At 50.3% G+C, this 11,091-nt stretch overlaps 1 protein-coding gene across 1 annotated transcript; it reads left to right on the top strand.

Moving 5' to 3' along the window:
• Positions 1-580: 580 nt before the first annotated feature.
• PRSS16 (serine protease 16) lies at positions 581-7,093 on the top strand (the record flags this gene model as incomplete). The annotated part of the gene is made up of 12 exons (XM_082637125.1): positions 581-659; positions 735-895; positions 1,732-1,831; positions 1,970-2,099; positions 2,875-2,998; positions 3,268-3,345; positions 3,432-3,479; positions 3,935-4,225; positions 4,976-5,117; positions 6,504-6,683; positions 6,763-6,908; positions 7,025-7,093. The coding sequence occupies exons 1-12, from the start codon at positions 590-592 to the stop codon at positions 7,091-7,093; spliced, it is 1,539 nt and encodes a 512-aa protein (XP_082493251.1). The 5' UTR covers positions 581-589.
• Between the last annotated feature and the right edge of the window lie 3,998 nt (positions 7,094-11,091).

Raw genomic sequence — 11,091 nt, 5'->3', positions numbered from 1 at the left:
ATTGTGGGTCAGAGGGTTGGGGGTGGGGTTGATGAGGGGCAGAAAAAGGGGGAGACTGGAAAATAGACATGGCGAGACTAAACGAGAGAGAGACTGAAGTAGAGAGAAGACTGAAAGAGAAGCAAGAAACAAAGAGAGGGACAGACTGAGTGTTGAGGCAACTGAGGGCAACTGAGGGGGCTGAGAGTGTGCTGAGGGCAGAGAGAGGAAGACGGCAAGAGGGGGTCCTGAGGTAGAAAGAAGTGGTGACTGAAGGAAAGAAGAGACTGAGGCACAGGCAGGGAGACTGAGGGCCAGAGGGGAGGGAGATCAGGGGGCAAGGGAGGAGAAAATCGGGAGCAGAGAGAGAAGTAATTGGATATCCAGGGGCCACGCCAGCAGGTTTCTATATACAGACTCTGGCGTCCCTGCCTCGCTTTAGTGGTTCCAACAGAAGCTTCACCTGTCCCAGGACAGGAGTCTGGAAAGAAACCTGAGCTCCTGATCAAAGACTGTAAATTTAAAGGCCAGCCCTGGGAACGTTAGATGAAGTCTTGAGTGAGGGGAGAGAACACAGCACCTAGAGCCCTTGAACAGAGGACTGGACACCATGGCCATTGGGCCTGTCCCGTGGCTGGGCCCTCTGCTCCTGGTTTCCCTCTGGGGGTCCTCAGCTCCAGGTAGGAGGATCCTGAGGGTCAGGCAGGGGCTCCTAAGGGGGCCTGGCCTGACTCTTTCCCCTCCACGTCCCACAGCTTCTCTCCTTAGGCGCCTAGGTGAGCACATTCAGCGGTTTCAGGAGAGCTCTGGCCTGGGCCTGAGCCTGGACCCAGGAGGTGTGGCCCTCCCAAAAGAGGGGTGGCTGGAGCAGCCACTGGACCCCTTCAATGCCTCCGACAGACGATCCTTCCTGCAGGTGAGGCCCGGAGAGGGGGAGTCCACTGTGTCCCCTGCCCCCCTCCTCAGTCTCCCTACCCTGCCCCTCAGTCTCTGCTTTCCGTTCCTATCTCTACACCTCTGTCTCCCGATCCCTCTCCCCCTCAGTCTTATCCGATGCCTGCTGTCAGAATCCCTTATGGCCCTTTAGTCTAGCCCCTCTGTTTTTTGCATTTGCCCTCTACCCCCTAATCTCCCCTTCTTTTCTTCAGCCTCCTACTTTTTTTTCCCTCAGGTCCTGTCCTTCAGTCTTTCCTTTTCCCTGTCATTCACTCTCACTCCCTCACTGCCCCTCAACACCGCCCCCGCATCCTTCAGATTAAACACTAAACCCACCACCAAGTCTCAGTATGGAGCAAAAATCTGGACCATCATTGGAACCAGACCTGGTTAACAATAGGCACTTGAAGATACCTACTGAATGAATGAACAGATTTACCATTTTTCACACCTACCCTATCCACAGTCTCCAGAGGTCATCTCACGTAGGCCCTATTCCTAAATCCATCTGCATTCATTACTTATTCTACAATTATTATTTCAATATATTGCCAAGTGTCTACCAAGAGCTAGCCACTGTTCTTGACCCTGGGGATATAAGAGTGAAAAAGCTGACAAAAATATCTGCTCTTGTAGATCTTACATTCTAGATGAGGAGACAAACAGGAGAGAAATGAACATGTAAATAAACAAGCCTATTTCAGTTACTATAGGTATACGGAGATCCATTAGGGAGAGAGACTGGAGTGAACAGGGAAGAAAGAACAGGTCAGAACTCTCACAATCCCATTTCTTCTTCCCCATCCTACCTCTTAGCGGTATTGGGTAAATGACCAACATTGGACCAGCCAGGATGGGCCTGTATTCCTGCATCTGGGGGGCGAAGGCAGCCTTGGGCCCGGCTCAGTGATGAGAGGTAAGATGCAAGGGTGAGGAAAGACATAGCTGAGGAGCTGGTGGAGGCCAGGAAGGGGGCATATTGTAGTGCTATGAGGTCTGAGGGTTGCAGGAGTTGACACCCACTTCACACACACCCCTTCTGGACTCTTCACAGGGCACCCTGCAACCCTGGCCCCAGTCTGGGGGGCCCTGGTGATAGGTCTGGAACATAGATTTTATGGCCTGAGTATACCCGCTGAGGGGCTCGACGTGGCCCAGCTCCGCTTCTTGTCCAGCCGCCATGCGTGAGTAGGGGTAGGGAAAGTGTTTGGGGTCATGGGACTGAGGATGTCTGTGTTTTGGCATCTCTGCATCTGTGTCTCTCTCCTCCACTGCCCAAAGTTGACCTCTGAGTCTCTGGTCCCATGTTTTTGTCTCTGTCTTTCAGTGTCCTGTTCTTTATTTCCCCATCTCTGGGTCTCTCTCCTTCCCTTTCCCCCAACACCCCCCTTGCACTGTATTCTTACATTTTGCTGTCTCACTATGGCCTGTTGGTCCAGACCACCAGCATCTCTTACCTGGATGACACAGCCTCCTCACTGGTCTCCTTGTTTCTGCCCTTGATCCCTCCAGTCTATTCTCCAGATGAAGCAGAGTGATCATTAGAGCATAAACCAGATCACCTCTCTCCCGGCTCAAATCCCTCACATGTCTCTCATCACACTCAGAGTAAAGACAAAAGATTTGCAGTGGCCACAAGGTCTGATTGGCTCTGGCTCCCCAGTTAACTCTCTGATCTCTCCTACAGGCTAGATTTTCACCCAAACTGCCTTGGAGGTTTTTCCTCTCCCACCTAGTCTGGAAGAGAATGGTGGAGGCTTTCCAGATGGGTCTCCCTTTACCTAGGCACTCATGTAGAAATGAGTTTGTGGGCATGGGGAGTCCTCAGAAATACCTCATGAGAAAAGAGCCCTAGCTTCTGGCCAGACTTCCTCCATTCTCCATTCCCGCCTATACAATGAGGGAATCTTCAGGGATTCCCGGTGCAGGGGACTGACCCAGCCTCCCCTCTGACCCTAGGCTGGCCGATGTGGTCTCTGCCCGCCTCGCACTCTCCCGCCTCTTCAACGTGTCCTTCTCCAGCCCCTGGCTCTGCTTCGGAGGCTCCTATGCCGGCTCCCTGGCTGCCTGGGCCAGGCTGAAGGTCCCGGGACTCCTCTGGGAGGACTGGGTGGAGGGAACCTGGACTCTGGGGTCCCCAACTCAGATAATAGAATACCTGCCCACCACACTCCCTCCTCCCACACCCTCCTTTCCGCCCAGAAGAGCTTCCTACAATCTGCCTTCACGGGAGTCCCGTGTATAGAACGTAGGGACTTGCCTAAGATCACACAACGAGTGAGTGACACAGGGGCGGGAAGATATGGGATCCCAGTCCCTAAGCCTCCAGGCTGACAACTTCTCCTCCCTCAGTTTCCCCATCTCATTTTCGCCTCCGTCGCCTCTTCAGCTCCGGTGCGGGCCATACTGGATTTCTCCGAGTATAATGACGTAAGGATGGCGGGCGGTGGGTCCGGGTGGGGAGGAGGGCCTCAGTGGTAGGAGTCACCTGATACTCTCCGGCGGTCGGACTTTAGGTGGTGTCTAGAAGCCTAATGAACACTGCGATTGGCGGATCCCTGGAGGTAGGATGTGGGGCCCAGTCCGAAGGGGATAGGGAGAGAGAAGAGGCCTTGAGGATGGGGGCCAAAAGAAAAGGTTGAAGCTTGCAAGGTGTCGGGGTCTGAGGGACTTGGGAGCCCCGAGAGGTGGGTGGATTTGGGAAGAAGGAGGGAGCTGAAGATGGTTCCGGGTACCAAGAAGGGAGGAGACCCAACAGGGGCGGGGCTGATACGGAGGCAGGGCCTGGGGACGGAAGACCCTATCAGGAGGCTGTTCCACTGTGGGGCGGGGCCTGGGGAACGACCCGGAGGAGGAGCCGGAAGAGGGCGGGGCCTTGGGGCTGAGTGGCGTTCAACTGCCCCCGGGATGAATCTGGCGCCGGGAAAGTGGGGAGCCCAGGGAGGATGCAGGTCGTGGAAAGGGAAAGGCCGGGGCCCGGGTCCGAGTCTTCGCCAACCCTGCCTCTCGTTCCCAACAGTGCCGGGCTGCTGCGTCCGCAGCCTTTGCGGAGGTGGAGCGACGACTGCGCGCGGGCGCCTCGGCTCAGGCAGCGCTGCAAGCGGAGCTGGGCGCATGTGGGTCCCTGGGGCGCGCTGCGGACCAAGCAGAGCTGCTGGGGGCGCTGCAGGCACTCGTGGGAGGGGCGGTGCAGTACGACGGGCAAGCGGGAGCGCCGCTGAGTGTGCGACAGCTCTGCGGACTCCTCCTCGGGGACCGGGACAACTGCAGCAGCCCTGCGCCCTACCGCGGGCTTCGTCGGGCAGTGCAGGTGAGCACCCCTGAGCACCGCCAGGCGTCGACAGACAAGGGTTCCTGCTCCACCTCCGCTGTGTGATCTTCGGCAAGCGTAAAGCCTTCTGCACCTTAGTTTCCTCATCTGTAAAATGGGTATGCCATCTCCTAGGGACCTCGGAGGTGAAATGAAGTAAGGGCGTGGAAAACACTCAACAGGGAGCCTGGCACACCGTATGCAAATGTTAACGACTATGCTTACTATCTAGCTTGCCTACCTTGTTCTGGCCTCTTCCTGGAGCCTGCAACAACGTCTAGCACACAGCAAGCTCTCAATTAGTATTTATAGAATGAAAAACGGTAGCCCTGGGGACACAGTTCTCCTAGAGACCGGGCTCCCAGCCTTGGAATCCACAGCTACAATCCAGCTGTCACTTTTCCAGCGTTGTCTGCACCAAGTACTGTGCAGTGTGCTTCACATTTATTATTTCGTTGAATTCTCACAATAGTTCGAGTTAGGCACAGCTGAGGAAACTGAGATCTAAGATATTCTCACGTGCCCAAGATCTCACAGGTAAGATGTTCTTAGTCATCTAGTACCTTAATCTCTAACCCACAGGGACCTAGGTCCCCACCACCTCTGACGACTGACTCCCAGGAGAACTCAGGGACTCACTCTTCTGACTTCTGACTTTTGACTTGTAGGGATCTATGGCTCCATGCCCTGGCTTGATGGGGGGAAGGGAGGAATGTATGTATGTATATATGTATGTATATTGTCCCCTAGGTTGTCACACACAGCCTGGGTCAGAAGTGTTTAAGCTTTTCTCGAGCAGAGACAGTGGCACAGCTGAAGGTCACAGAACCCCAAGTGGCTGGCGTTGGCGACCGGCAGTGGTTGTACCAGACCTGTACCGAGTTTGGCTACTGTGAGTGACTGGCCTAACCCTCACCCCCAAAACATACATTCTTTGCTATGCCCAGACAAGCCATCTAACAGGTAGTCTGGACTCGTTTTCATTTCCATAGGACAACTAGCCAGACTGCTGGGCCTCGTTTAACCTGCAGTTGTGGGGTGTGGGGTGAACAGCCATACTAGAGTGTGCGTGTGTGCTTGGCCTTCACGTACATTCTCACTCACACACTTAGCCCTCAACATGAGTGATCGTCCCTTCAATCTGCTCTTCATCTGTGTGCCTGTCCCAGGAATGGCCTTACCCTCTCCAGTTACCAGGCTAGAAACCCTAACAGTACTTTGCATGCCTCCTTTCCATCATCCCCCTAGCTTGTCAATCATTGAGTCTTCCCCACTCTTTATCCTGGACAACTCTGCAGTTCACCCAAACCCTTTCTCTTCCCACCTCTGCTGTCCTGGTAGGTACCCCCATGTTCTCCTGCCTGGATCCCTGACCCAGCCTCTTCTCTGGTCTCTAGGCCTTCCCTTCACCCATACAATGCAACTTCCTCACAGGGCTTTGCATATTCTGACACCCAACCACCCCCCCCCTCCGCCGGATACACCAATCTTCCTAATCCTCAGGCATTCTCTCCGATTACTTATCTTCCCCTCTTCACACAGTTTACTCGTTTTCAAGTCTCAACACAAGATGTCCCATCCTCAGGAAGGGAGGCAGATCTCTCAAGATAAGTCTGCCTCCCTGCCCCCCACCCCATTAGCTCCTTGTTCTTCTCCTTAGCACTTTCCACAGTCTTACCATACATTCTTTATTGCCTATCTCCCCTCTGGACTGTGAGTCCTGTGACAGCAAAGCCTGGGGCTGTTTTGTTGTCACTATGTTCCCAATATATTGTTCAACATATATCTGACTACATGGTAGGTGCTCAAATAAATGGTGAAGGAAGGAAAGAATTAATATGAGGCCGAGAAGTTAGATTTACCCTGAAAGTACAGGGGAGCTATGGATATTAAGCAGGGGTCCAATTTGTGCTTTCAGCACTCCAGGCTCATTCTCACTTCTAGACCTTTGCACATGCGGTTTCTTCTTTTCTCTCTTTGTTTGCCTCACTCCGGCTAATTCCTTAAGGTCTTATCCCTTGCAGGATGCTGTCCCTGAGCCCACTGTGTTCCCTCTTGAGACGGCCCCTCCCCTACCCCAGGCCTTTGTCCATAACAGCACTGATCATTCTGGGCCATCACTGTCTGGGGCTGAGTATGTCTCTGACAGGACCATGAACTCATTGAAAGGAGGGTCTGGAGCTGTCTTGGTCATCAGTGGGGAGAGCTCTGTAAACAATTATTAAAGAGGTAGGGGGCTGGCTATGTACTCCACACTTACGGATACCTCTCTCCACAGATGTCACCTGTGAGGTCCCTGGATGCCCTTTCTCCCAGCTCCCAGCTCTGCCTTCCCAACTAGAGCTATGTGAGCAGGTGTTCGGGTTTTCAGCCTCATCCATAGCCCAGGCTGTGTCCCAGACGAACTCCTACTATGGTGGCCAGACCCCAGGGGCCACCCGAATGCTGTTTGTTAATGGTGAGCATGCTATCAGAACCTGACTCCTTAGTGTCTACCTGGCCCCAGCTCAACACACCATTCTCTCCTTTCTTTCCAGGGGATATAGACCCCTGGCATGTGCTAAGTATAACACAGCCTTTGGGACCCTCAGAATCAGCCCTTCTCATCCCTAATGCTTCTCATTGCTTGGACATGGCACCTGAGAGACCCTCAGACTCCCCCAGCCTCCGCCTAGCACGCCAGGTAAGAGAGAAAAAGCTCTGGGTGATTTGCACTGTCACTTGCATACTAATTTGCATGTTCCTGCTCTCTACTAGTGCTGGAGTCTGACTGTCCAAATTCTCTCCACCTCGCCACAGAACATCTTCCAGCAGCTGCAGACCTGGCTTGGTCCGGCAAAGAAGAGCCAGGTTAGGGGTGGGGTCTGAGCCTCACGTCCTCACCATTCCCCGTGTGGCCACCTCAGTCCTGGATGTATACACTTATTGGACAAGAGAAAGCTTGTTTTGAAAGAGGAGATTCCCAGGAATTCGGATTTAGCACCTGTTCTGCATAAAACTGACTTGTGTCTGCAAACGTCCTCACTCCCAAATAAAAGTGCTGTTATAGACAGAGTTATGTGAATATAAGTGATTCTTCTCATCGTGAATATTGTTATTTTAAATGTCAAAGAAATATGGCTCTTTATGCTCATCTCCTCCCCCTGCACATCAGCTTCTGGCTCAAATTCTGCTCAGCTCCTGGACTGGGCACCTTGCTTCATGTCTCTCTCTGGACCTCAGACCCTGACCTGTCTCTGCTTCTCACTGTTTGTCTCACTGTGCCCTCCTCCCTCAGTCTCTTCCTGTCTAACTTGTCTCTGTCTCTAATTGTCTCTCAGCCTCCTCCTGTTTCTCTGGATATCTTCCTTTCTGTCTCTCTCTGTGTCTTAGTCTGTTTCTGTTTATTTCTGTGTCTGTGTCTCTGTCCCTGTCTCTCAGTCAGTATCTCCTCTACTCTTCTCCTCTCGTGCTTGCTCGGTCCTTAGTTATCTCCACTGCTCTCTACTCCTGTCTCTCATTTCTGGTCCCTGTGTCCCTTTAGTCACTTTCTCTCTCACTCTCTCTCTGCCTCTATTTCCCTCTCTTCAGACTTTCCGTCTCTCCTTCGTTATCGTCTCAATATCTCTCTCCCTCAGGCTCTGTTTCTGTCCCTTATGCTCTTCCCCACTGTCTCTATTTCTCGTCCTGTCACTTAATCTTTGTCTTTCTGTGTCTGTCTTTCAGTTTCCCATCTTTTTCACTCATCATCTTTTTCCATAATTAAATGTCACTCTCGGGCATTTCCAGCTTCCAGCCCCAGGGATTTAGGGTCCTGGTCAAACCTTCTTGATGGGGACACCCCCAAGTTCTAAGAGGTTGGGCCCAGTACCAAGGGGTCCAACCCCAGTACTAAGGGTCCCGCTTAGCCTGCTTTAGCATTGCCAGCAGTACCCTGTTCACCACTCAGAGCCGCAGCCACCAGGAGCAGGAATTAGCAAGTCAGGGCGACTGAGTGCCTCTGCGAAGCTGGGAAGTGGAGGAGAAGTAAAGACAAGTCAGGACAAGAGGTTGGGGGCTGGGATGGTAACAGAAGCCATAAAGCCCATTCTGTGAGGAAGTCACTCCCTGCCTTTCTTGACTCCAAACCCTGAGGAGTAACTTTTTTCTTCTGAGGATTAATCCCAGCCCCGCTCACTGGGTGCTAGCTACCCTGTACCACTTACTGCTCTTTAACCACAGCCCCTCATGCTGAGGTCTAGCCTCAGTGTCTCCCTTTATATATTTAGCATGTGCACCATGGTCTGACACATCGTGGGTGCTCAGTACCTGTTGAGAAATGAAAGAATGAGGTCAACCCTCAACTCTTCACATACTTTTGGTTTTCCTCCTACTTTGCTGGATGCAACTTCTTTCATTCTCCTTTGCAAACTTCTTCTCCATGTATTGTTCGAATGGGTTTGGGTTTAGTGCTGGGCTACCTTCTCTTAAGTATTCTCAGAGCTTCCCTACCAATGTGTCTGTGGTGCCAGGGCTAACCCTCAGGTATTCCAGAATATTGATTACCTCAGCCTTTGAGGGTTTTCTCTGGAGGCTCTTCGGCCAGTGAAAAAAGCCGGGGCTGCTCCGCCCCTGGCAGGTGCAGGTGTTTCTGCCTCTTTCCTCTGAAGTTGCTCAATTTGAGTCTCGACGCTGCCACCCTTCTCAGATCTAGATGTTTCTCTTCCGGTCCAGATAAAGGCCCCTGATTCTGGGGGCGTAGTTCTGCTCCGGGTCAGGGCCCACCACACAGTGCGCGGGACGGGAGGTACTTCAGGATCACTCCGAGGCCGAGGCCGGCGGCAAGAGAGTGCAAGTTCGCAGGTCTCATGTCCTGGGATCCGAAAGGGTCTCCAGGAGCGCAGTATATCCGCAAGAGGCGCGCGCAGGGGCCGAGTCCTCGGAGCCCTTCTCCGTGGCCGCTCCGTGGTCAGTTCCGTGATCCGCCCGCCGCCAAATCTGGCTTAGAGCATCTTCTCGTTGGCCCCCGGCCTTCCCTGGGTGGGAGGAAGGACATCTCACTCCGGGGCTCTGATCGTCTGGGGTCAGAACTGTCAGTTTGAGAGAGGCCCCCAAGAAGTAGAGGTCATTCAGTCCAAATGTTAAGTTTTTCTCTTTTTCTTTTTCCTAACTCCACGATAGGGGAGAGTGAAATAGGAAGAATGTGATTTTTTTTAATGTTAATTTTGGGTTGTTTTGGTTCTTTAGGTTCCTTTTCCCCACCCCCAGAAGAATTTGAAGAAACCGTTTTACTTAGTTTTCATTTAATTATCTAAGGAGGAAAGCAATAACTGTTCAGTGGCTGGTTAGTTCAGTTGATTAGAGCGTGGTGCTAATAACACCAAGGTCGCGGGTTCGATCCCCGTACGGGTCAAGCTGTACGTAATAAGAACACTCTCTTACATTTATACACAAACGAGAGTTCTGCCAGTTTTAGATCCACGGCGATGTCACAATTAATGTGTAGAAGACAAACCTCTCGCTGCGAACTTTAAAAAATTTGAACACACGTCTTTCATGGCCCCAAAGGTTGCACTCCTGTCTTGACTCCCATCTGCAGGGCGAAAGGTTAGCAGGGAGTGAACCAGCAAGGGAAATAGAGCCGCTTTGGGCATATTATTTTTCCACTGGGTAACTGATTCTTGCAAAGAAACTGACCCTATTGGATTATTTTTGTCCAAAAATGCCCTGGGAAACCATCCACACTTTCTACACTTCCACACTGGGGTCTTAACTAGTTCAGCGAAAGATGAAACAAGATTTTTTATATGACGTGTGAAAAAAATGTACTAATATCAACACTAAGAAAGAAACAGCTTTGCCAATTGTCTCTTTCTAACAGGGAAAGAGCTCCCAATGAACAAACCTGGAACACTTTGAACAAAAAAACAGTGTGGTTTTGGATTACAGAAGTTACCTTTTTGTAAGAGACACTTATATTTATACTTTGGGATAGGAGAGGGTTTCTAAAGGAATAAGACACAACCGCGCTAATCATAAGGGGAAATTTGATAAATTTAAGTGAAATGAAGAACTCTGTTCATCCAAAAATATATATATAAAATAATGAAACGCAGAATGGGAGAAGATATTTCCAATATAAATAATGAACAGGACTAACATGAAAATACGGTATAAAGAACTTTTATGAGTCCATGACTCTCTGAAGTCTATGACTTCTTGAGAGAGTGAGTCAGGCAGAAGATGTTTGTCTTTTATTTAGCTTGAGACGTCAAACACAGCGTCACTTCGGCTTCATTCTTTCTTAGAAGCGAATCACTAAGCCCAGCCCATAGTCAAGGAGAAGACAATCAGACTCCACCTTTTGATAAGAGGAGTGCCAAAGAATTTGTGGAAATATATATATTTTTAAAGCTACAGCAACCAGCTTTATTAGAAATTAGGAAAATGCAAGTTATCCTATAATTAAATACCACTGATCTTCCACCAGAATTACTAAAATTAATATGACAAGCAGTACTATTTGGCAAGGATGTGACATAATAAGAACTTTCATCACCACTACTGTCTAAAATGATACAACTACTTAAGAAAACAGTTGGACTCTATCTAGTAAGTTGAAGATATACATACCGTATTATCCTAGAAATATACACAAAGGAAATATGTGCACAAGGAGATTTGTATAAGAATGTTCATAGTAGTATTGTTTGTATAGCCAAGAATTGGAAACAACCTGAATGAACCTTTACAGTAAATTGGATACATAATGTTGAATACTATTCAACAATTGACAATGAACAGATCAGAGTTACACAAAAAAATATGGATGAATCTTACAAGCATAATTTTGTGAAAAGAAGACACAAAGGAAACACTTAGTATGATTATACTTATATAAATTTAAA

This window comes from Mesoplodon mirus (genome assembly GCF_964341445.2).
Source record: "Mesoplodon mirus genome assembly, chromosome: 12".
NCBI lineage: Eukaryota > Metazoa > Chordata > Mammalia > Artiodactyla > Ziphiidae > Mesoplodon > Mesoplodon mirus.
The sequence above is the reverse complement of the archived record's forward strand: the minus strand, read 5'-3'. Positions and strand labels throughout refer to the sequence as shown.